At 38.1% G+C, this 23,885-nt stretch overlaps 1 protein-coding gene and 1 pseudogene across 6 annotated transcripts in view; one reads left to right on the forward strand and one right to left on the reverse strand.

The window, feature by feature from the left end:
- Window positions 1–23,885, reverse strand: part of LOC128701616 (phosphatidylinositol 4-phosphate 5-kinase type-1 alpha) — a 573,763-nt gene continuing 549,878 nt past the window's right edge. For all 6 annotated transcript variants that reach the window (XR_011394183.1, XM_070101702.1, XM_070101700.1 and 3 more), the window contains one exon: window positions 1–4,682. Coding sequence is in view for 2 of the 6 variants with exons in the window: in XM_070101702.1 (XP_069957803.1) it covers window positions 4,671–4,682 (12 nt within the window). In the remaining 4 variants the exon portion in view is untranslated. The remainder of the gene's footprint in view (window positions 4,683–23,885) is intronic.
- LOC128701661 (uncharacterized) overlaps window positions 8,963–23,885 on the forward strand; it is a 15,528-nt pseudogene continuing 605 nt past the window's right edge.

Here is a 23,885-nt window from a genome sequence, read left to right on the forward strand (position 1 = left end):
TAAATCCACAGGTACAGGATTAGAATAAATATGATTTTTTATTAAATCTCCTTATACAGTTATTTAAATCTTTCAATATAATTTGGTCTTTAATATGATAATTTCTTAAAATTAACAGTTTATAATAGTGTTAAATTTTTGTTAATTTTTCATTTTACTTAATGTATTGAAGAGAATTAACCCTTTGACTGTTTTGGTCATATATATATACGTCTTATGAGCCAATGTGTTTGATGTATATATACGTACTCAAAAATTCTAGTGGCTTCAAATCAAGCAGGAGAAAGCTGGTAAGCCCACATGTGAGAGAATGGGTCTGTGTGTGCAGTATAAAAATAATCCTGTAGCACGAAGTACACAATGAGAAAAAAAAACTCCGACCATGTTTTTGGATTAAAAAGCCGACTTTGAGGTGTTTTCTCGTATAGTATTTATGGTTGTATTCTTGTTTTCTTGGTCTCATTTGATAGAAGGGAAAGATTATTATAGAAATAGAAGTGATTTTGATTGGTTTTAGTATGAAAAGGATCTTGAAATGGAGCTCAAAGAGGAAGAAATGTTCAATTTTTGCCGATGTTCAAGAGTAAACAAATGATGTCATTGTCCAATAAATGTTCAACTAGCCATTCTAATATGCAGTCACAAATGGGTTGATGCTTTTTATACAATTATTACAATATTGCAATAGTCTGCATGACAGTAAATCTATTTTTTGTGTGAATAAAAATTCAAAATAGAAAGCAAGAGGATTATAATGGGCCTGGAGATGTGACTGATTAACAGAGAAAATGTTATTTTAGTGCCAAGAATGTCTGCATTGTTCATTCTGGACCCTATTTTGAAATTGACATTTTTTAATTTGCATGAAATTGGTCAAACTGCCAATTTCTGTCCACTTTATTGGGTAGCTGAAATCGGTAAATGGGTGGTTTTTTGTATTCAATCGATAGAACAAATGAAGTTCTAGAGAAATAGCTATGAGTTTGGTGGACTGGAACAGTGGAATTAACTGAAAATAGGGCTCAAAGTGGGCGAAACTGCTGATGCTTAAATGTTGCATAGGTGCTAACTTCGCAAGAGCGTAATTCCGTAAGTTTTCCATCAAATTTCATACTTTTGGTGTCATTACCATCGGGAAAAGATTCTCTATCATTTCATAAGTTTTTTTTTTTTTTCAATTATTTTGCGACACCAGGAGACACCTCAGGATTTGGGGTTGCAACAGTCAAAGGGTTAAAATACTTCTGAGTGGAAACCTTCAGTCATATTGCTCTCCATGGGCTATACTATTGATGACTACCATCAAAAACAAGTTAGCAATGTTATTTCTTACTGCAGTTAACATATAATGGGAGACAATAAGAGCTGAAACTTTATAATTTTCACTTAGGTAAACCTCTGAGTAGCTGGCTTACTTGAATAAATAATGTGTCAAGAAAGATTTATCATACTTCCCCAGCTAACTTGTGGATGGTGAAACACAACATTTGTTCTGAGTTAATATTCTTGAAACTCAGTTTGACCAGAGAATGTGACTTAAATAACAAAGTAATCTTCAAAACTAAAATGTAACAGTTTGACAAGAAGCTTATATACAAGGTTACCTGTGAGGCAAGCATTACAGTAATTAACAGTTTCCATGACTTTTTAAACTACAGTATATATTATGAGTATTGCATGTCATGAACTACTACTGTAATATTAAGACTTCAATGCATGTGTCTTAGAAGTAATCACAACAAAATTACTAACAAATACATATATACATTACTGTTTTCATAAAAAGAGTCTGTCTATTATTTACAAATAGAGAACAATAAGCAATAATGCAAACTGTATGACAACATCTCATGTGTGGTGAGATATTTTCTGCACACATTCGCACCACACTCAACCTGCAATGTCATAGTCACTTTTTTGCTAATTATATTGTTACATTTATATTTAAAGTCAATTTAGCTTCCATTTAATCCATATACTACAAATATTTAAAGTACAAAACGGTACAGTTATTCAGTTGTTTGCTCTCACTAGCAGATTACTTACAAATGTCCAATTTCATTCATCAATGTTAAGGATTTTACAGTACTGTATTGACATATGAAGAGGATTACTGAATGAAAAGAAATACCTAAATCACCATTATTATATAGTAACAGTGTATATTTAGTATGTTAATATTAAATGTATACTTAATAAAACTGACAACACTTTACTGAGGATGAACTGTTAGGAGTATAGCATTATTTTTTATCAACAGTTTATAATTAAATAATACTGTATCAACAAATATAGTGGACATTGTGATATGGATCAAATGATATGGGTCAGTTCCTTTCCTTAAATGGTTATAATATTCATTACACAAATAAAACAATACAACTTTTGTACACAAACTTATGTGGATAAAATCATATTAATTTTGTACACAAACCTGATATGCAGTCATTATTTTAAACATTAACAAAAGCATGCAATTTTAAAATACTGTATAAAATTTAAAGAAGTGTACCTGAAAACTTGACAGGAGCCTTAATGTTGAAGAAAGAAACTACCAGTATATGGGAATAGTGAATGAATAGATAAAAGCAGTAAAGCTTCAAGGAGACCTTAATTCAGTACACACACATTACATGAATCGAGAAGTACAACACTTCTGTATTATGGTATAAGGCCTGATGCATCTATCCCACTCTTTTGAAAGTAGATATGAAACTGCATAAGCAAATAAATGCTGATGACACTGTGCTCTTGGGAGATTCTGAAGAGAAGTTGCAGAGATTGGGGGATGAATTTGGTAGGGTGTGCAAAAGAAGAAAATTAAAGGTGAATACAGGAGAGTAAGGTTATGAGGATAACAAAAAGATTAGGTGATGAAAGATTGAATATCAGATTGGAGGGAGAGAGTATGGAGGAGGTGAATGTATTCAGCTATTTGGGAGTGGACGTGTCAGCGGATGGGTCTATGAAAGATGAGGTGAATCATAGAATTGATGAGGGGAAAAGAGTGAGTGGTGCACTTAGGAGTCTGTGGAGACAAAGAACTTTGTCCTTGGAGGCAAAGAGGGGAATGTATGAGAGTATAGTTTTACCAACGCTCTTATATGGGTGTGAAGCATGGGTGACGAATGTTGCAGCGAGGAGAAGGCTGGAGGCAGTGGAGATGTCATGTCTGAGGGCAATGTGTGGTGTGAATATAATGCAGAGAATTCGTAGTTTGGAAGTTAGGAGGAGGTGCAGGATTACCAAAACTGTTGTCCAGAGGGCTGAGGAAGGGTTGTTGAGGTGGTTCGAACATGTAGAGAGAATGGAGCGAAACAGAATGACTTCAAGAGTGTATCAGTCTGTAGTGGAAGGAAGGCGGGGTAGGGGTCGGCCTAAGAAAGGTTGGAGAGAGGGGGTAAAGGAGGTTTTGTGTGCGAGGGGCTTGGACTTCCAGCAGGCATGCGTGAGCGTGTTTGATAGGAGTGAATGGAGACAAATGGTTTTTAATACTTGACGTGCTGTTGGAGTGTGAGCAAGTAACATTTATGAAGGGGTTCAGGGAAACCGGCAGGCCGGACTTGAGTCCTGGAGATGGGAAGTACAGTGTCTGCACTCTGAAGGACGGGTGTTAATGTTGCAGTTTAAAAACTGTAGTGTAAAGCACCCTTCTGGCAAGACAGTGATGGAGTGAATGATGGTGAAAGTTTTTCTTTTTCGGGCCACCCTGCCTTGGTGGGAATCGGCCAGTGTGATAATAAAAAAAAAATAAAAAGAAAAGGATCCTGAATTTACAAGACCTAGCATATAATTTTCACAACAAAAAATATGCAACCTTTAAATATATATTTTCTGATTGTGAAGGGTGGGCATAGGTGTTATAGTGGGAAGTCAAAGTTGGTATAATAAGTCAGTTTCAGGTAAGAAGTCATACAGACTTCACTGATGCTGGGACTTTCCCAGAAGAGGGTTGCCAATGGTGTAGGAAATTATCAGTTGATCAATCAAGACAGGCAAAATATGAAATTAACACATTACATTTGAAATAATGCATGTCAAACTCTCAGTACCAGTAGCCAAAGCTCTAAAAATTTAAAAAAAATCAATATCTCACAAACTTGTCATACTGTACTGAGCATAATACTGTAATTATATCACTAAAACCTTTAATGACATATCAAGCAAAAATATATGAATATCTTGTGCCATGTCTTCATAAGGCTTCATAAAAATCAAAGGTATAAATACCTGATATTTGAGCATCTTACAAAGTTCTGCTATATTAGAGTATACTGTATAAGTATGTACAGAGATCAATGAGCAATGCATCAATGCTTTGAGTGAAATATAACCTATTCAAGGTTACAGTAATATAATTTATTACTCAGTGGATGAAGTATAAACAGAATGAAAAATTATACCTGTAGATTTCAGTGGATGAAATTCAATGAAAATCACTTGTGTGAAGAAGTTTAAATCTAATACCACTTGTATGTGACAATAATTAAAATGACTATTATTTAAGACATTCATCACAGAGTATGTAGGCTGATATTGGAATTGGTGGACTATATTTTATAGCAATAGAAATAGTTTCTTCTCTGCATAAATGCTGTCATCTGGGCTGAGGTGGCTGGTTCTCCAAAGATACACTACACAAACAGCAGTTGTAGTGATTCCTCAGGATACTACAGGTGGGTCTGTGAAGAAAGCAGTAATGAATACAGTACAATATTAATGAATTAAAAAACAGTACTTTACAGTATGCACTCTTGTATGACCTGCTTGTACAATATAACATACACTGGGCACAAACCTGATTTTAATTTGCAAGCACATGCCTAATGCAGTGCATGACTGATATGCACCAAAGGCAATATTACAAATCCGAAGGCGGGGAGATTATGAATACAGTATATTAACAAATGATTAAACTATATCGTGCACCTTGGGGTACATTAGTCGCTCATAACTCAGCAATATCACCTTCACTCACAGCCTACGGATCCAGGCTCAATTTGGAGCGAGTTTACATAACAATAAATAAGTACCTAGATATAAGCTGACTCTCCTGTATTATGTGTATCCTAGATAGAGTTAGGTGTTGAAATTAGTGAGGTTAGATAATGCTTCAGTGTGTAAATTCAACAATGAAAAAAAAAAATTAAAGAACACTTGCTTACTAAATAAATACATGTATATATAAATAAATTACACACACACACACAGGTACATGCCAAATTTTAACTTATAGTGCTAGCTTCATTCTGATTAAATAAATGTTTTCTGTGTTTCCTTGCCCCCACGTCCATAATAAACTTTATCATAATGTTTTGGGTAACCTGAAATTTTCTTTCATACTTTTTTTTGTCAGAGCAAGGTACCACAAGAGCAGGAGTTTTCTACATGGCATATATTGTACAAGAGCCTAACAAAGGGACTTGCATGTATTAATGGTCAATCAAGACTATCAAAGCTTATATATTTTTTGGGTGTTCATGATCAGTTCTGATAAGCAAGAATCAAAGGAAAGCCCTAGACATATCACTTAAGTTACTGCTGATTATTATTACCTTCAAGGAAAGTGCTAAACCCATAAGGGTCATTCAGTGCTAAGCAGCAGAGATGAGAGAGATGGTAGAAGCACAAGATGGTGATGAGCAAAGGGCATTGGTAGTAAGGGTTTGAGGAGGTTACAGAGGATGTAGCAAATTGGTGTCAGTTAAGAAATCATAGTCTACATTATAGGTAGGATACAAATCAAAAGACAAAAAGACACCACAGCCAGAGACACGAAGACCAATTATATGATGAAGATTAATTTCCTGTAGTACACAGGAAAACTGGGGGAATGAGAATCAAAGCTTTCTGCATATCTTTAAAGTTCCATTTTTATAATAAACAAACAACCAATAAAAATGAGAAAAAATGTGTTCATAAACAGACAAGACATCAATGAAGTCATGACACAATGGTGAAATACAAGATGTATCAAAAAATCTATATGCACTATGCTGGCAAAGCATTTGACTTTATTTAGTGACACTGGATGTATCAGTAATGTACTACCCTGTTTATATAACAGTTATATAGTGGAAACAAAAGCTAGCTATGTTTTACTATCATATTCCATTACACAAGATGGATTTCATATGGAGCTGAAATCTGTCAGCCTGAACTACAAGACTTTAGTGGGTCAATGAGGATATTGTAAAGGGTTCAGTAGGTACAGGAGCTTCAAAAGTTTCATTCCAGGAGACCATGAGTTACTTTTACTTGGGAATTACCATCTCTCAGGATGGCCCATTCCATGCACAACAGAAGAAATGATAATTTTATAAAGATATCTATAGCTCTCCTAAGAAGGTAGAAGGTTGGTAGACAGCAACCACCCGGGGACGTACTACCGTCTTGCCAAGTGAGTGTGAAACAGAAACCTGTAATTGTTTTATGTGATTGGAAGATTGCTGGTATCTCCTTTCTGTCTCATTAATGCTGGATACTAGGTATATCTTGCTACTTCTACTTGCATTTAGGTCACACTACACGTGCATGTACAAGCATATATATACGTACATACCCCTCTGGATTTTCTTCTATTTTCTTAATAGTTCTTGTTCTTCTTTATTTCCTCTTATCTCCATGGGGAAGTGGAACAGAATTCTTCCTCCGTAAGACATGTGTATCATAACGGTTGACTAAAATCCCGGAAGCAAGGGGCTAGTAACCCCTTCTCCTGTATACATTACTAAAGTTAAAAAGAGAAACTTTCGTTTTTCTTTCTGGGCCACCCTACTTCGATGGGATATGGCCAGTTTGGTCCAGAAGGAACAGAAGGCTGTTCGAGTGCCGATCTGTCCAAGTACCGAACGAATTTTTCCCAACCAATTTTCCTCTTGGTTGGCTGTTATTACTAACCCTCTTAGGCCTCATGGTGACTTATTTAAACAAATACAGTAATAAAAAAAAAAACACGAAAAAATGTGAAGAAACAAATAGTTTACAGCAAAGTTCTAGCAGGTCATGTTTTTTTGATCAAGTGCCGAGCAAACGGTTGACTACCAAGCGATTTGTTTACCGAACAAAGCGTTCGAATATCGAATTGTTCAAGTACCGAGGTTCCACTGTATATAGCTCTATCACAGAGCAAAGCAACAAAAATTATACAGTATAGAAAAAGAGGGGAAGAGAAATTTAAATTATATTTAAGAATAAATATACATCCATTATTATGGAAGCAATGAAGATAATTGTTGGAATAGCCTCTGAAAATTTTAAAGGTACAATATATGCCTAAGAACACATACTTGCACTAGCCTCACAACAACCAGCCTGATCATGAGACAAATTCTACTTCACTTGTAATAAGCAACACACATTAAATGCAGGTAAGGTGAAATTATTAGAGGACACAATTGCATTAGTTCTAACATCTACCAGAATGAGTCACTTAGAGGCAATGAATCACCCACATTTGTAATAGGGAAAGTAGCTTTTATCAGCAGTTGTGCTTTTAAGTTTCTACCTCAGAGAAATCAAGGACTGTATTCGGAACAAGGGATAACTGGGAAGGGCAGACAAAAGCAGAGAAAGATTCCATATAGCTGGGCAAGTTGGCATCACCTGCAGATAGATAGGAAGAACCCACTGCTGTTTGATGGAGTTAGGTTACACTTGGACTGCCACTTTTACCACTGCTGGAAGGATCAGCAACTGAAGGTAAGAGGGGTGGCATACTAAGTGTGACCAAGGACAGATCCAAATAAAGGTTATGCACTGGTATAAATGAATCTAAGGATGCTGAGAGATGAGTAGGCCAGAATGATAGGTAGCACAAGAATACTAGACAGCCAGGAGGCAGCCATAATGGTAAATAATACAACTGATAGAGGTGGTTGTCTCCATAAATCTTACAGGTTTGGTTGTATGAATAAACAACCATCTGCAAGGTCTCTGTCTACCATACAGTGATTTTGGTGTGGAGGTTTAGGACCAGTCCCTCCAGTATCTTCCAGGTGTATATTATAATGTACCTCTCTCACCTACATTAGGTTTTCTAGTTGTAAATTGTTCAAATACGCATTACTCAAGTTCATCCCTGCGTCATGTTTGATAATAAATTTCGTATTAATAGTAAAGTGTGGTTCTGAGTCTGCAATTATGTATGGCCATGCACCCAAAAAAGTGATGTCTATACTATCATATTTTAGCCATGGTTATGCAAGAATAATGACTTAAGATTTGCATTTAGTGATTTTAGGTGCCAGTCGATGTCATCAGAGTTAACTTAGGCTTCTGGCATTATATTTAAATGCCAAATTGTTCTTGGTGTTGCTGTAGATAGTTTTTGTTTGCCAAACGGTATAATACTGGCAGTCTTGGTCTGTAGTAAATAAGAAATTAATTGGTCTCAGATTCTCCAGATTCTAAGTGAAGATAAGCAAAACTCAGATGCTCCTAACTTAGGGATCAGCTATATACTGCACTGTACTTTCAATTAATGTTTAATATAAAAGCTTTTAGACATTTAAAGACAAACTGCAGTAGCACACACGGTGAAACACAGCATAATTACAAATAGGTAATTACGCTAACAATGGATTTGGCTTGGGTAGAAAAATACAGTACAGTATATCATCACTGATTCTGGGAGGTAAAAATTTACTTCTAACACTTGTTAGTTATGTATTTAATTAAAATATAATTATTACATTTATACTTACAGGGGTTGGACAAAATAACTTGAACACCTCCTGATTGAACTGTTGAACTAATGACTGAATGATCAATTTAAATGTGTTTTATCATTCTTTTCTTTCATATCTATTGTTTTATTATATTTTAGAATGAAGTTGAGTCAAGAATGAAAGACATTACAGACTTCAAAAGAAAACAAATCATTGGAGCATGGATGTCTGGAGCATTGGTTATCAAAACTGCTGAAATATAACATTTTTTGAGAGCAACTGTTTCTATGGTCATGTCTGCATTCCAAAATGATGGTAAGACAAGTTCCAACAAAAGCAATAGTGGATGCAAGAAGAAACTGTGCGACTGGGACTGTCAAGCACTAAAGTGTATTTTGTCAAAATGTCATTAGACTACAGCTGGAAAATTGACTGCAGAGCTAAATCAGCATCATGCAAATCAAGTTTTAACTAAAACAGTTCATCATGAGTTCCATGCAGCAAGATATCGTGGGAGGGCTGCAACTAAGAAACCTTTCCTTTCAGAAACAAATACTGCAATGAACAAAAAATGGTGTAATGACCATAAGAAATGAACAACAGACCAAGACAACAGTGCATACGAGTTCGCAATAAAGCAAACAGAATCCTTAGCTTCATATCAAGAATCATAAATAACAGGAGTCCTCAAGTTGTTCTTCAACTCTCTTTGTCTTTCGTTAGGCCTCATTTAGATTATGCTTCACAGTTCTGGTCACCATATTACAGAATGGATATTAATGCACTGAAAAATGTACAAAGAAGGATGACAAAGTTGATCCCATGTATCAGAAATCTTCCTTATAAGGACAGACTGAGGGCCCTGAATCTGCACTCTCTAGAAAAGCATAGAATTAGGGGGTACATGATTGAGGTGTATAAATGGAAAACTGGAATAAATAAAGGGAATGTAAATAGCATGCTAAAAATATCTAGCCAAGACAGGACTCAAAGTGATGGTTTTAAGTTGGAAAAATTCAGATTCAGGAAGGATATAGGAAAGCACTGGTTTGGTAATAGAGTTGTGGATGAGTGGAACAAACTACCAAGTACCGTCATAGAAGCTAAGACGTGTAGTTTTAAAAATAGGTTGGATAAATACATGAGTGGGTGTTAGATCTGACTAGCTTGTGCTAATAGGTCTGATGCCATGCTCCTTAAGTAGATGTGATCTGACCTGACTAGGTGGGTCATTGGTTTAAGCCGGGAGGTGGCTTGGACCTGCCTCACATGGGCCAGTAGGCCTGCTGCAGTGTTTCTTCTTTCTTATAAGAACATAAGAACATAAAAAAGGAGGCACACTGCAGGAGGCCTGTTGGCCCATACTAGGCAGGTCCTTTACAATTCATCCCACTAACAAAACATTTGCCCAACCCAATTTTCAATGCCACCCAAGAAATAAGCTCTGATGTGAAAGTCCCACTCAAATCCAACCCCTCCCACTCATGTACTTATCCAACCTAAATTTGAAACTACCCAAAGTCCCAGCCTCAATAACCCAACTAGGTAGACTGTTCCACTCATCAACTACCCTATTTCCAAACCAATACTTTCCTATGTCCTTTCTAAATCTAAACTTATCTAATTTAAATCCATTACTGCGGGTTCTCTCTTGGAGAGACATCCTCAAGACCTTATTAATATCCCCTTTATTAATACCTATCTTCCACTTATACACTTCGATCAGGTCTCCCCTCATTCTTCGTTTAACAAGTGAATGTAACTTAAGAGTCTTCAATCTTTCTTCATAAGGAAGATTTCTAATGCTATGTATTAATTTAGTCATCCTACGCTGAATGTTTTCTAACGAATTTATGTCCATTCTGTAATATGGAGACCAGAACTGAGCTGCATAATCTAGGTGAGGCCTTACTAATGATGTATAAAGCTACAGTATGACCTCTGGACTTCTGTTGCTTACACTTCTTGATATAAATCCCAGTAATCTATTTGCCTTATTACGTACGCTTAGGCATTGCTGTCTTGGTTTAAGGTTGCTGCTCACCATAACCCCCAAGTCCTTTTTGCAATCTGTATGGCTAAGTTCTACATCATTTAACTTATAAGTACTAGGGTTATGGGCACTCCCGAGCTTCAGAACCTTACATTTATCTACATTGAACTGCATCTGCCACTTTTCTGACCAAGAATAGAGTTTGTTTAAATCCTCCTGAAGTTCCATAACATCTACGTTTGAGTCAATTATCCTACCTATCTTTGTGTCATCGGCGAATTTGCTCATATCACTAGTAATTCCCTCATCAAGATCATTGATATATATTATAAACAACAACGGGCCCAAGACTGATCCCTGTGGAACGCCACTTGTTACAGATCCCCACTCGGATTTAACCCCATTTATGGACACTCTCTGCTTCCTGTCAGTGAGCCATGACTCGATCCACGAGAGCACTTTTCCCCCAATGCCATGAGCTGCCACTTTCTTTAACAGTCTATGGTGCGGAACTCTATCAAAAGCCTTACTAAAATCTAAGTAAATAATATCAAATTCTTTATCGTGGTCAACAGCCTCAAAAGCTTTACTGAAGAAAGTTAATAAATTAGTTAGACAAGACCGGCCTCTTGTGAATCTATGCTGAGTATCATTAATCAAGCTATGCTTATCGAGATGGCTTCTTATAATCTCAGCTATAATTGACTCTAGTAATTTGCCTACAATTGAGGTCAGGCTTATTGGGGGGTAATTTGATGGTAACGACTTGTCCCCTGTTTTAAAAATAGGAATTACATTAGCCATCTTCCACATATCAGACACTACACCTGTTTGAAGAGATAAATTAAAAATATTAGTTAATGGTTCACAGAGTTCCATTTTGCATTCCTTAAGAACCCTTGAAAAAACCTCATCAGGACCCGGCGACTTATTTTGCTTCAGTCTGTCTATCTGCTTCACAACCATTTCACTAGTGACTGTGATGTTACATAATTTATCCTCTTCTAGCCCACTATAAAAATTAATTACTGGAATATTGTTAATGTCTTCCTGTGTAAAAACTGTGAGAAAATAATTATTAAAAATCGAGCACATTTCATTCTCTTTGTCAGTAAGGTGCCCATAGTTATTTTTAAGGGGACCTATCTTATCTCTAACTTTTGTTCTATAGACCTGGAAAAAACTTTTTGGGTTAGTTTTAGAATCCCTAGCAACTTTAATTTCATAGTCACTTTTAGCTTTTCTTATCCCCTTTTTAATGTCCCTCTTAATGTCAATATACTGATTCATAAGACGACCCTCACCTCTTTTGATACGCCTATAAATTCCTTTCTTATGCCCTAGTAGATATTTGAGCCTATTATTCATCCATTTTGGGTCATTTTTATTTGATCTAATTTCTTAATATGGGATAAATGTTCTTTGAGCAGCATGTATAGTGTTCAGAAAACTGTCATATTGATAGCTCACTTCGTTACCCCAGTCAACAGATGATAAGTGTTCTCTAAGCCCATCGTAATCTGCTAAGCGAAAATCTGGGACTGTTAATGAGTTATCGCTACTATCATACTTCCATTCAATGCTAAATGTAATTGATTTGTGGTCGCTAGCACCCAGTTCCTCTGAAATTTCTAAATTATTAAGAAGGGATTCATTGTTTGCCATAACTAAGTCAAGCAGGTTATTTCCCCTTGTAGGTTCTGTCACAAACTGCTTCAAAAAACAATCCTGAACTACTTCTAAGAAGTCGTATGATTCTAAATTCCCAGTCAAGAAATTCCAATCAATATGACTAAAGTTAAAGTCTCCTAGAATTACTACATTATCGTGCCTTGTGGCCTTAACAATTTCCTCCCATAGTAGTTTCCCTTGGTCCCTATCTAAGTTTGGGGGACGGTATATCACTCCTAAAATCAGTTTTTTATGCCTCTCTGAAAATTCTATCCAAACAGACTCTGTATGTGTTACTTCAGACTTAATACCCGTTTTTATGCAACAGTTCAAGCGATCTCGGACATACAATGCCACCCCACCCCCCTTCCCGATACTTCTATCTACTTGGAACAATTTAAAACCCTGAATATGACATTCTGCAGGCATGTCCTGACTTTTTGAATTAAACCACGTCTCAGTTAAGGCAAATACATCAATGTTACCTGCACTAGCAACTAATCTCAACTCGTCCATCTTATTCCTAGCACTACAGCAATTAGCATAATAAACATTGAAAGACTCTCCTTTCTCTTTACCCTTCCTGCTCATTTCTGTTTTTCTACTAAACCTATTACTGTCCTTATCACCCAAAGTCCCTGGCTTTTCAATATCTACCTCGTTCTGCTTATTACTAGTTCCCCTAGAACTCGTAATATTACTACACTGGGACTTCACTGTTTTCCTGCCAAAACCCATACCACTAACTATTCCTAGTTTAAAGTCCTAACTGCTCCCTCCACTGCAGTTGCCAGTGCTACCACCCCAGACCTAAATAAGTGAACCCCATCCCTGGCATACATGTCATTTCTGCCATAGAAGAGGTCGCAGTTGTCAATGAATGTTACCGCATTTTCCTTACAGTATTTGTCCAGCCAGAAATTGACACCAATTGCCCTGGACAACCATTCATTTCCAACTCCTCTCCTTGGCAAAATACCACATATGACAGGGTTCCCACCCTTACTCCTAATTATTTCCATTGCTGACCTATACCTGCTAATCAGGTCTTCACTCCTACGTCTGCCAACATCGTTGCCTCCAGCACTGAGACAGATAATAGGATTGCTCCCATTACCTCTCATGATGTCATCCAGACGGCTAACTATATCCTCCATCCCAGCCCCAGGAAAGCAAACTCTCTGTCTCCTACTCCTGTCCTTCAAGCAGAACGCCCTATCCATATACCTAACTTGGCTATCCCCAACAACAACAATATTCTTACCTTCCATGGTGTCGTTCGTCGTGTTGTTCCCAGTAGTCGACTCACATTCGTCGGGTAGCACTGAGAATGTATTAGATGTTTCCACAACAGTTTCCACGGCAGTCTCTTTCTTCTTCATCGTTTCTACCTTTCCATTCGTCCTCTTGATCGTCAACTTCGTTCCCTGCTGTCCAGCCACTGACCAGTTTCCCTTCTTGACCTGAGGACTCAAAACAGGAGGACTACTACGAATCTTCTTGTTTTCCTCGGTCAGTCGCCGAATCTCCACCTTCGCCATCCTCAATTCTTCTTTAAGCTGTTGGTAAAGTTGCTCGATGGAGGGCATCTTGCTTCAATTCGTAGAGAGCGTGCAAACAGGTCTTCACATAGATAAGTACACGTCAACACTGCGCAAAAGCCAACTCAATCAGGAGCTACTGCGCAGCACGTCCGCACAGCCCAATAGCGATGCGAACACTTAATAGGAGAAATTATTTACTCTGATGAATCTTCCTTTGCACTTTTCCCAAGTTCTGACTGAGTTTATATCTGGAGACAGCCTAAAGAAGCTTATACGTAACCCCAACTATTTGATATCACACTACTGTGAAGCATGGAGGCAGATGGTGGATCCGGGATCATTTGAGCAGCAATATTGGCTTGGCTCTAGTACTGCATGGTAGGGTTAACGCCCAAACACATAAGTCGATATTGGGTGACCAAGTCCATCCCAATGGTGCTGCCACCTTCCAAAACAATAGTGCACCAATTCACACCACTAGAGTTGCTCAAAACTGGCATGAAGAACATGAAAGTGAAGTCAAACACTTGGACTGGCTCCCACAATTGCCGTATCTAATATTACTGAGCATCTGTGGGGACAATTGGAACAAGAGGTCAGGAACCGATTTCCTCCACTACTGTCTTCGAAAGAGTCAAAACAGCTTTTGCTTGAAGAATAGCTCAGAATTTCCCTGTTCAAATGCTATATGAATCAATTCCTCAATGAATTGGTGCTGTTTTTGTCCAGCCCCTGTATTTGTTTATAATTTTAAGTGATCAAAGACACGGATAATTTTGTAAAACAATTTGTTCATGCATTTGGTGGGTTGATAACCCAGGGGTCATTAAGCTAACCATAAAATGCATTGTTAACTGTGGATCCATTAATAAATAACCAGTATATATATTTGTTGACTAATACTTGTGTATATTTATGTGTGCATTTCCCAATATGAATGCAAAGCTGGATTACCCAGGGATAAATGAGCAACCAAAACCGTATATGATTTTGTCCAATGAATGCAGTACTTCAGTTTACTCTAAGTGGCTGAAAGTGAGAGTTCAGTGTACACATAGATAAACTGTACAGTACATTATAAATTACTGTCACTGCTTTGATATTTGCAGATTTAGCATTCATGGACCCTTGCTAGTTGCAATATTTATTTTATGACAATACTGTAAATAACCTTAGATATTAGAAGATGGCAGCCATTATGCATAAAACAAAAATGTAAACACATGGAAGCCAAAGAATTTTATTTCATATAATGTGTTATTCCATGAGGAGGTGAAAAATCCTTCTTCTAAACTACCAAGAGGAAGAGGCTAGTAACCCCTTCTCTTGTATAAATTACTAAATGTAAAAATAAGAAAAACTTGTTATTTCTTCTTTTTCAGGTCACCTGCCTCGGTGAAAGACGGCCAGTATGTTAAAAAAAAAAATATACATATATAAGTTAATACTGCACAAGTAGTATATATGCTGTATTTAAATTTTTTCTGAAATACAGGTATGAAGAGTAATAATGAATGTGTGTTCTTCCTTGGGTTATTTTTGCCTTTGTGGGATACTGCCAATGTTAATAAAAAAAAAATAATGCAAGAAATTAATTTATTCAGAGACATTATTGCTTATACAGACTAATGGACAAGAACTTACATAATCAAGACAGAAACACAATAACCACTTGAATAGCCTTTAAATTCCAGATAGACCATGGAAGGCTCATCAAGGTCCTTCCATACCTCATCTGGAGCTTAAGGCAACTCAGAATAAAATGCAGTAGGTCCCCAACTCATGATGATCTGACTTACGATGAGCTGCACTTACAATATTTGTATTCTGGAGCCAATTAATTATTGTACTAACAAAGAGACTTGCTCTTTTGAATGGTGACACTACTTTCAACCACAGAAATGTCAATTCCAATATTAAATATAAATACTTTATTATACATTGTACTGCAACTCTGTGTTTAATTATCATATAAACATTAACTGAACATTGATACTATTTGCAGTTTGAAAGGAACAGCAATGAATGTAAAATAGTCTTGTTAAAAAAATTATATATGGAATGTGGGGAATGCATCTCCAATTATAACATGGGTTTTTAGGGATAAAATAAGTTCAGAATTCTGAACACGTCAGTTTACAAAAAAGTCACAAGTGTGGAACCTACTGTATGCCATTATTATACATAGCTGTTATTTGACTATTAAATAATAACAGCTAATAAAATGCATCATAATTAAAAAAAAAAAAAAAAAAAGGTCCAGTCACAATGTTTGTGATGACTTGCCATTACAAACAAGTGATGTTCAACATAAAAGACAACAAATATACAGTAAAAACATCAAGTAGAGTATAGCATTACAAATACACAGGTTCAGTCATGATACACATATAGAACAATGACAATCTTTCTAGTTTGAAACAAAACATTATACAGTACACCCAACATTCTGAGTTAAAACATCAACTTAAGCAAGTGTATGGGTTTTCCGTGCTATGTTGTTATAATGCATGAATCTTGGGAACTGACGATATTATATGTACACCATAAATAACGAGACTCTACATGTGCCACTAGATAAACTATAACTGAATATAGCATTTATAATTATATACACCTAATGCACATAAAAAATCAAACTACAGTATTTTTAACAATAAGTAAGCGTGTTGTAATCACAATCCCAAGACTTACGAATAACAATCATCCGAGGAGCAAGAATGAGGAAAACATATTTCACTGCTGCATTGTACTTTATATAAAAATTACTAGTTTAACTATAAACCTTACATTTGTCAGATTAAGTTTTATGTCATACAGTAGTCGTATAACCTATTATATTTGTCATTTAAAAGTGAATAGGGTCAGTTCTGGTTCAGCTGCCTGGGCAAGCTCTGTTAAAAGACGAAGTTTATAGAGGGAGAGCTTGTCATCATTAAATGAGTTGGCCAATAGACAGCCATGAACTCCATGGTGTCAGAGAATCTAGATTCTAAATTACACCCTTTAATAATTAAACTGTGTCAGTGGGATCAGTGTCAGTGCAGTAGAGCTATATATAATTCACAGTGCCCTCAAATTTGCTGTGATGGCACATTTTGGCCTAGACATGGGAGCATTCTTGGTTGCAGTGTATTAACTGAGAAATATAGAACAATGTCAATTTTTGGTGTACCGATATTCAAAATGAAGAGCAAGTGTTATATGGAAGAGGCCTGCGGATGGGATTAATCAAGAGAGGGGGAAGGTACTTTAGTGGTTTTGGATACAGTTTCTAGATTGAAATTTACTGAAAATAGTGTAACATTGGCCAAATTAAATTACTGACCTCTAGGTGCTTAATAGGATAGGTGTAATGGTTGAAAGGGAAGTTTCTTGAAAAGAATGGATAGTATGTAAGGCATACTAGGAAAATAGTCAAGAATTGGGTAGGTTTGATGACTAGAATTGGACTAAAAAACAGAAGACTCAAAGTGGGAGAAATTTCTGCTGCATAAAGAAGTGCTCCCTGACCTCCAAATTTACACCTGCATAATTTCTTAAGCATTACATCAAAGTTTGCATTTTTAATATCACTGACTTTCTATAATGATGAAGAATAATTTTCTAAGATGTTTGCTAATTAAAAATTTGAGGTATAATTTCCATAACATGTAAGTTACACTTTCACTTTAACTGAAAAAAAAAAAAAAATCCCAAGCTGGGCACTGACATTATAAGACACTAAACAAAATTTCAGTCCTATAGATAAAAAGACCTGTAGTCAACAGTGAAGATTACACTAGCTCCAAGCTGACATATTTCTAGTATATTTTTGCTAATTTTACAATAAATAATGCAACATGGATAACATAACATACAGACAAGTGACATAATGCCTGGGTGCACTCATGCACATGCACACACATAGGAGCTGTGACTCGACCCCTGCAACCACAGATAGGCGAATACATATACAATAAATAAATGAGAATCAGCCTTTAAATATGGATTTTTTCTGTATAAAAAATTACGACTGTACAATGAAGTGAATTTTTCCATGAGAGAACATGATGCCATGAACACTTAAGTCATATTAGATACACCTAAATCTTCATACAGTGTTATAAAAAAAAGTTTATTGTTTTTAGTTCTAATTCAGTTTCTAAGGAAACTAAATGCCATTATGGAAATCTTATGGACTCTTCCTAATAAAAAAATGTAATGCCAAGGCTTATATGAGCAATTTCATTTTCGGTGGAGAATGACACTTTTTGGGAACTAACCGAGTGATGCAAGACACAGAGGAGTCAAGACAATACACACACAAGTGAGAGCCTCTTCAAAGATATGAAATAAATTCAGTTTTCATAATGTAAAGACAAATTTAGTTGAAAATACCAGTAAGAGACCAAATCTAGTGGTTTTTACATATACAGTATCAAATGAGCTGGCAGGGTGGATGGGGTAAGACAACAGGAAACAAATGCACATTTTGTTACCATAAAGAACATAAAGGCACAATACGATGAAACAATACACAAATAACCCGCATATAGGAGAGAGGAGCTTACCACGATGTTTCAGTCTGACTGAAACATCGTTGAAAGCTCCTCTCTCCTACATATGGGTTATGTATTTGTGTTTTGTTACGAAGGCCAAAAAACATGACAAGTTTAGCAGGCAGCCTTGATGCAATTTAAGTGCAAAACCGATAATCCTTAGAAAAATATATTTTCAAAGAAATGTGATAAGAGCTGTGAAAAGACACCTCAAAAAGAGTTCTTTCACTGCAGTGGTTGTGAATCTGACCACCACAAACTCAATTTAGATTACATCTCTTGATCTAACATCTAGGTTTAAAGGAAGGTCTGACAAGAAATGTTACCCAGAAGTTATAGTACAATCATATATCAACCCTGAATTATGTACATGTATCTGAGGCTGACACATCGGTGAAAATGGATTCAGTAACAAATAATCTAATTCATGACATATCTCCACTGAATACCTCAGGAACAGACAGGCACCCATATATACCTATTAAGCTAGATATGCTGTGCCCTAGTATTGTAGTTATACTGTTCCTGGATGATTTATTATGTCAGTGACAATTAGCCTGAAACAAGAGCAGCCAGATGATGGCTCAACATATACACCAGACCTAAAGATTGCACCTTCTATGGTGCTTCATTCAGTCATATGTGAATTGTATCAGGAAAAAGTGCTCCCAATGCAAGTAAGTGTTCAGTCTGCCATAAGAGGATGACAGTCTGTTTAGTGAGTTATAGGATGTTGAGAGAGCAGATAATGAATTAACAACTAGCACAGCTGCAAGGAAAACATTGCAGCCTTCATAAGCAAGTTAAGGACACAAAAACTAATAAGTGATGCCAGAAATGTTGCTCTGGGTCATGTTTGCTTTCTTTGATAGCATTTATGGTCATGTCTAACACAGCACTTGTCATATAGATATACTGTGGTTGGCAGTATATGGACTGTAACTGGTAACATTGTGCTAAGGTGTTGCCTAGTCAGTTAAGGCAGATCTCCAAGTATACATACAGAGATGAAGGTGAACCACAGGTTCCCAAATAGAGATCAGTTAAATACATCTCAACATATGAGGCCTGGTCACAGACTGGGCCGCGGGGGCATTGACCCCCGGAACTCTCTCCAGGTAAACTCCAGGTAGTAAGTATATGCTGCATCCTTCCACCAACTCACAAGTGTGTAACAACACTTGTTCATTACCTGTACATCCTAATAAATATATAGTTCACTAATCTTCATAAAATATATTGTATAATCTTTTATATAATGGTATCTCTAGGTATTAGAATGTAAGCAGTCTCACTTGGTAATTTTCAGAGAGTGAAGGCGAGTGTGAGCACATGCACATCTGTCTGTCTGTATGTCTGTCTGTGTCTGTCTGAATGTCTGTCTGTCTGTCTGTCTCTCTCTCTGTACACACCTATGTGTGTGTGCGTGTACTCACCTATATGTGGTTGCTGGGGTCGAGTCATAGCTCCTGGCCCAGCCTCTTCACTGGTCGATACTAAGTCACTCTCTCCTTGATCCATGAGCATTATCATACCTCATCTTAAAGCTATGTATGGAATTTGCCTCCACTACTTCACTCTCCAGTTTATTCCACTTCCTGACAATTCTAAGGCTAAAGAAATACTTCCTAATATCCCTATGACTCATTCGGATTTTCAACTTTCAACTGTGGCCCCTTGTTCCTGTATCCCATCTCTGAAACATTCAACCCCTGTCCACCTTGTCAATTCCTCTCAGTATTTTACACGTTGTTATCATGTCTCCCCTATCCCTCCTATCCTCTAGTGTCATCAGGTTGAGTTCCCTTAATCTCTCCTCTTAAGACGTACTCTTCAGTTCCAGGACTAATCTTGCTGCACACTTTTGCACTTTTTCCAATTTCTTGACATGTTTGACCAAGTGTGGGTTCCATACAGGTGCTGCATACTCCAGTATTTGCCTGACATACACGGTATACAATGTCATGAATGATTCCTTACTTAGATGTCAAAATGCTATTCTCAGGTTTACCAGGTGCCCATATGCTGCAGCAGTTATCTGGTTGATGTGTGCCTCAGATGTGCTTGGTAATATACTCACCCCAAAATCCTTTTCCTTGAGTGAGGTTTGCAGTCTTTGGCAACCTAGCCTATACCCTGTCTGCAGTCTTCTTTGTTCTTCCCCAATCTTCATGACTTTGCATTTGGTGGGGTTAAATTCAAGAAGTCAGTTGTTGGACCAAGCTTCCAGCTTATCCAGGTCTCTTTGTACTCCTGCCTGATCCTCATCCAATTTAATTCTCCTCATTAACTTCACATCATCTGGAAACAGGGACACTTCTGAGTCTATCCCTTCCATCATGTCATTCACATGAACCAAAATTAGCATTGGTCCTTGTTGTGTACGTACGCGTGTGCGGTGTGTGTGTGTGTGTGTGTGTGTGTGTGTGTGTGTGTGTGTGTGTGTGTGTGTGTGTGTGTGTGTGTGTGTGTGTGTGTGTGTGTGTGTGTGTGTGTGTGTGTGTACTCACCTAGCCGAGGTTGCAGGGGTCGAGTCCAAGCTCCTGGCCCCGCCTCTTCACTGGTCGCCACTAGGTCACTCTCCCTGAACCATGAGCTTTATCATACCTCTGCTTAAAGCTATGTATGGATCCTGCCTCCACTACATCTCTTCCCAACTATTCCACTTCCTGACTACTCTGTGGCTGAAGAAATACTTCCTAATATCCCTGTGATTCATCTGTGTCTTCAGCTTCCAACTGTGTTCCCTTGTTGCTGTGTCCAGTCTCTGGAACATCCTGTCTTTGTCCACCTTGTCAATTCCTCTCAGTATTTTGTAAGTCGTTATCATGTCCCCCCTATCTCTCCTGTCCTCCAGTGTCGTCAGGTTGATTTCCCTTAACCTCTCCTCGTAGGACATACTCTTAGCTCTGGGACTAGTCTTGTGGCAAACCTTTGCACTTTCTCTAGTTTCTTTACATGCTTGGCTAGGTGTGGGTTCCAAACTGGTGCCGCATACTCCAATATGGGCCTAACGTACACGGTGTACAGGGTCCTGAACGACTCCTTATTAAGATGTCGGAATGCTGTTCTGAGGTTTGCTAGGCGCCCATATGCTGCAGCCGTTATTTGGTTGATGTGCTCTTCAGGAGATGTGCCTGGTGTTATACTCACCCCAAGATCTATTTCCTTGAATAAGGTTTGTAATCTCTGGCCCCCTAGACTGTACTCCATCTGCAGTCTTCTTTGCCCTTCCCCAATCTTCATGACTTTGCACTTGGTGGGATTGAACTCCTGCAGCCAATTGCTGGACCAGGTCTGCAGCCTGTCCAGATCCCTTTGTAGTTCTGCCTGGTCTTTGATCGAGTGAATTCTTCTCATCAACTTCACGTCATCTGCAAACAGGGACACCTCGGAGTCTATTCCTTCCGTCATGTCATTCACAAATACCAGAAACAGCACTGGTCCTAGGACTGACCCCTGCGGGACCCCGCTGGTCACAGGTGCCCACTCTGACACCTCGTCACGTACCATGACTCGCTGCTGTCTTCCTGACAAGTATTCCCTGATCCATTGTAGTGCCTGCTCTGTTATCCCTGCTTGGTCCTCCAGTTTTTGCACTAATCTCTTGTGTGGAACTGTGTCAAACGCCTTCTTGCAGTCCAAGAATATGCAATCCACCCACCCCTCTCTCTCTTGTCTTACTGCTGTCACCATGTCATAGAACTCCAGTAGGTTTGTGACACAGGATTTCCCGTCCCTGAAACCATGTTGGCTGCTGTTGATGAGATCATTCCTTTCTAGGTGTTCCACCACTCTTCTCCTGATAATCTTCTCCATGATTTTGCATACTATACATGTCAGTGACACTGGTCTGTAGTTTAGTGCTTCATGTCTATCTCCTTTTTTAAAGATTGGGACTACATTTGCTGTCTTCCATGCCTCAGGCAATCTCCCTGTTTCGATAGATGTATTGAATATTGTTGTTAGGGGTACACATAGTGCCTCTGCTCCCTCTCTCAGGACCCATGGGGAGATGTTATCTGGCCCCATTGCCTTTGAGGTATCTAGCTCACTCAGAAGCCTCTTCACTTCTTCCTCGGTTGCATGCACTGTGTCCAACACTTGGTGGTGTGCCCCACCTCTCCGTCTTTCTGGAGCCCCTTCTGTCTCCTCTGTGAACACTTCTTTGAATCTCTTGTTAGTTCCTAACATACTTCATGGTCATTTCTTGTTGTCTCTCTTCCTTCCTTTCTTAGCCTGATTACCTGGTCCTTGACTGTTGTTTTCCTCCTGATGTGGCTGTATAACAGTTTCGGGTCAGATTTGGCTTTCGCTGCTGTGTTGTTTTCATATTGTCATTGGGCCTCCCTTCTTATCTGTGCATATTCGTTTCTGGCTCTACGACTGCTCTCCTTATTCTCCTGGGTCCTTTGCCTTCTATATTTCTTCCATTCCCTAGCACACTTGGTTTTTGCCTTCCTGCACCTTTGGGTGAACCATGGGCTCATCCTGGCTTTTTCATTATTCCTGTTACCCTTGGGTACAAACCTCTCCTCAGCCTCCTTGCACATTGTTGCTACATATTCCATCATTTCATTAACTGGCTTCCCTGCCAGTTCTCTGTCTCACTGAACCCCGTTCAGGAGGTTCCTCATTCTCGTGTAGTCCCCTTTCTTGTAGTTTGGCTTCATTCGTCCTGGCCTTCCTGCTTCCCCCTCCACTTGTAGCTCTACTGTGTATTCGAAGCTTAAAACCACATGATCGCTGGCCCAAGGGGTCTTTCATATGTGATGTCCTCAATATCTGCACTACTCAAGGTGAATACTAAGTCCAGTCTTGCTGGTTCATCCTCTCCTCTCTCTCTTGTAGTGTCCCTTACATGTTGGTACAAGAAGTTTTCCAGTACCACCTCCATCATCTTAGCCCTCCATGTATCTTGGCCCCCATGTGGCTCCAAGTTCTCCCAATCGATCTCCTTGTGGTTAAAGTCACCCATGATCAGGAGCTTTGCCCTGCATGCATGAGCTCGTGTGTGTGTGTGTGTGTGTGTGTGTGTGTGTGTGTGTGTGTGTGTGTGTGTGTGTGTGTGTGTGTGTGTGTGTGTGTGTGTGTGTGTGTGTGTGTGTGTGTGTGTGTGTGTGTGTGTGTGTGTGTGTGCACGTGCACATGCGTGTGCATGTGTGCGCGTTTAAATAGCAACACTCTTGCCGAATAAGGCAAGCAAAAATTTGTGTACGCAATAATTTTGCAAAAAATCATTCTGAACCTAATGAAAAAAATACATTTCATTGTGTTTGCTTATTAAATTATTATAAACTTATCTAAAATATATTTAGTTGGATTAGGATAAATTAAACTGTGCTTGTTATAGTAAGGTTAGGTAAGTTCATGAAGAATATCAGCAGTTACAAGAAGAGATAGAAACTCTCAGTAGTGGACGTGAAAGGCTGCAGCAACTGCAGTCTTGGTACTCTCAGCGTAGAAG

The sequence above is a fragment of the Cherax quadricarinatus genome, chromosome 78 (assembly GCF_038502225.1).
Source record: "Cherax quadricarinatus isolate ZL_2023a chromosome 78, ASM3850222v1, whole genome shotgun sequence".
Taxonomy (NCBI): Eukaryota; Metazoa; Arthropoda; class Malacostraca; order Decapoda; family Parastacidae; genus Cherax; species Cherax quadricarinatus.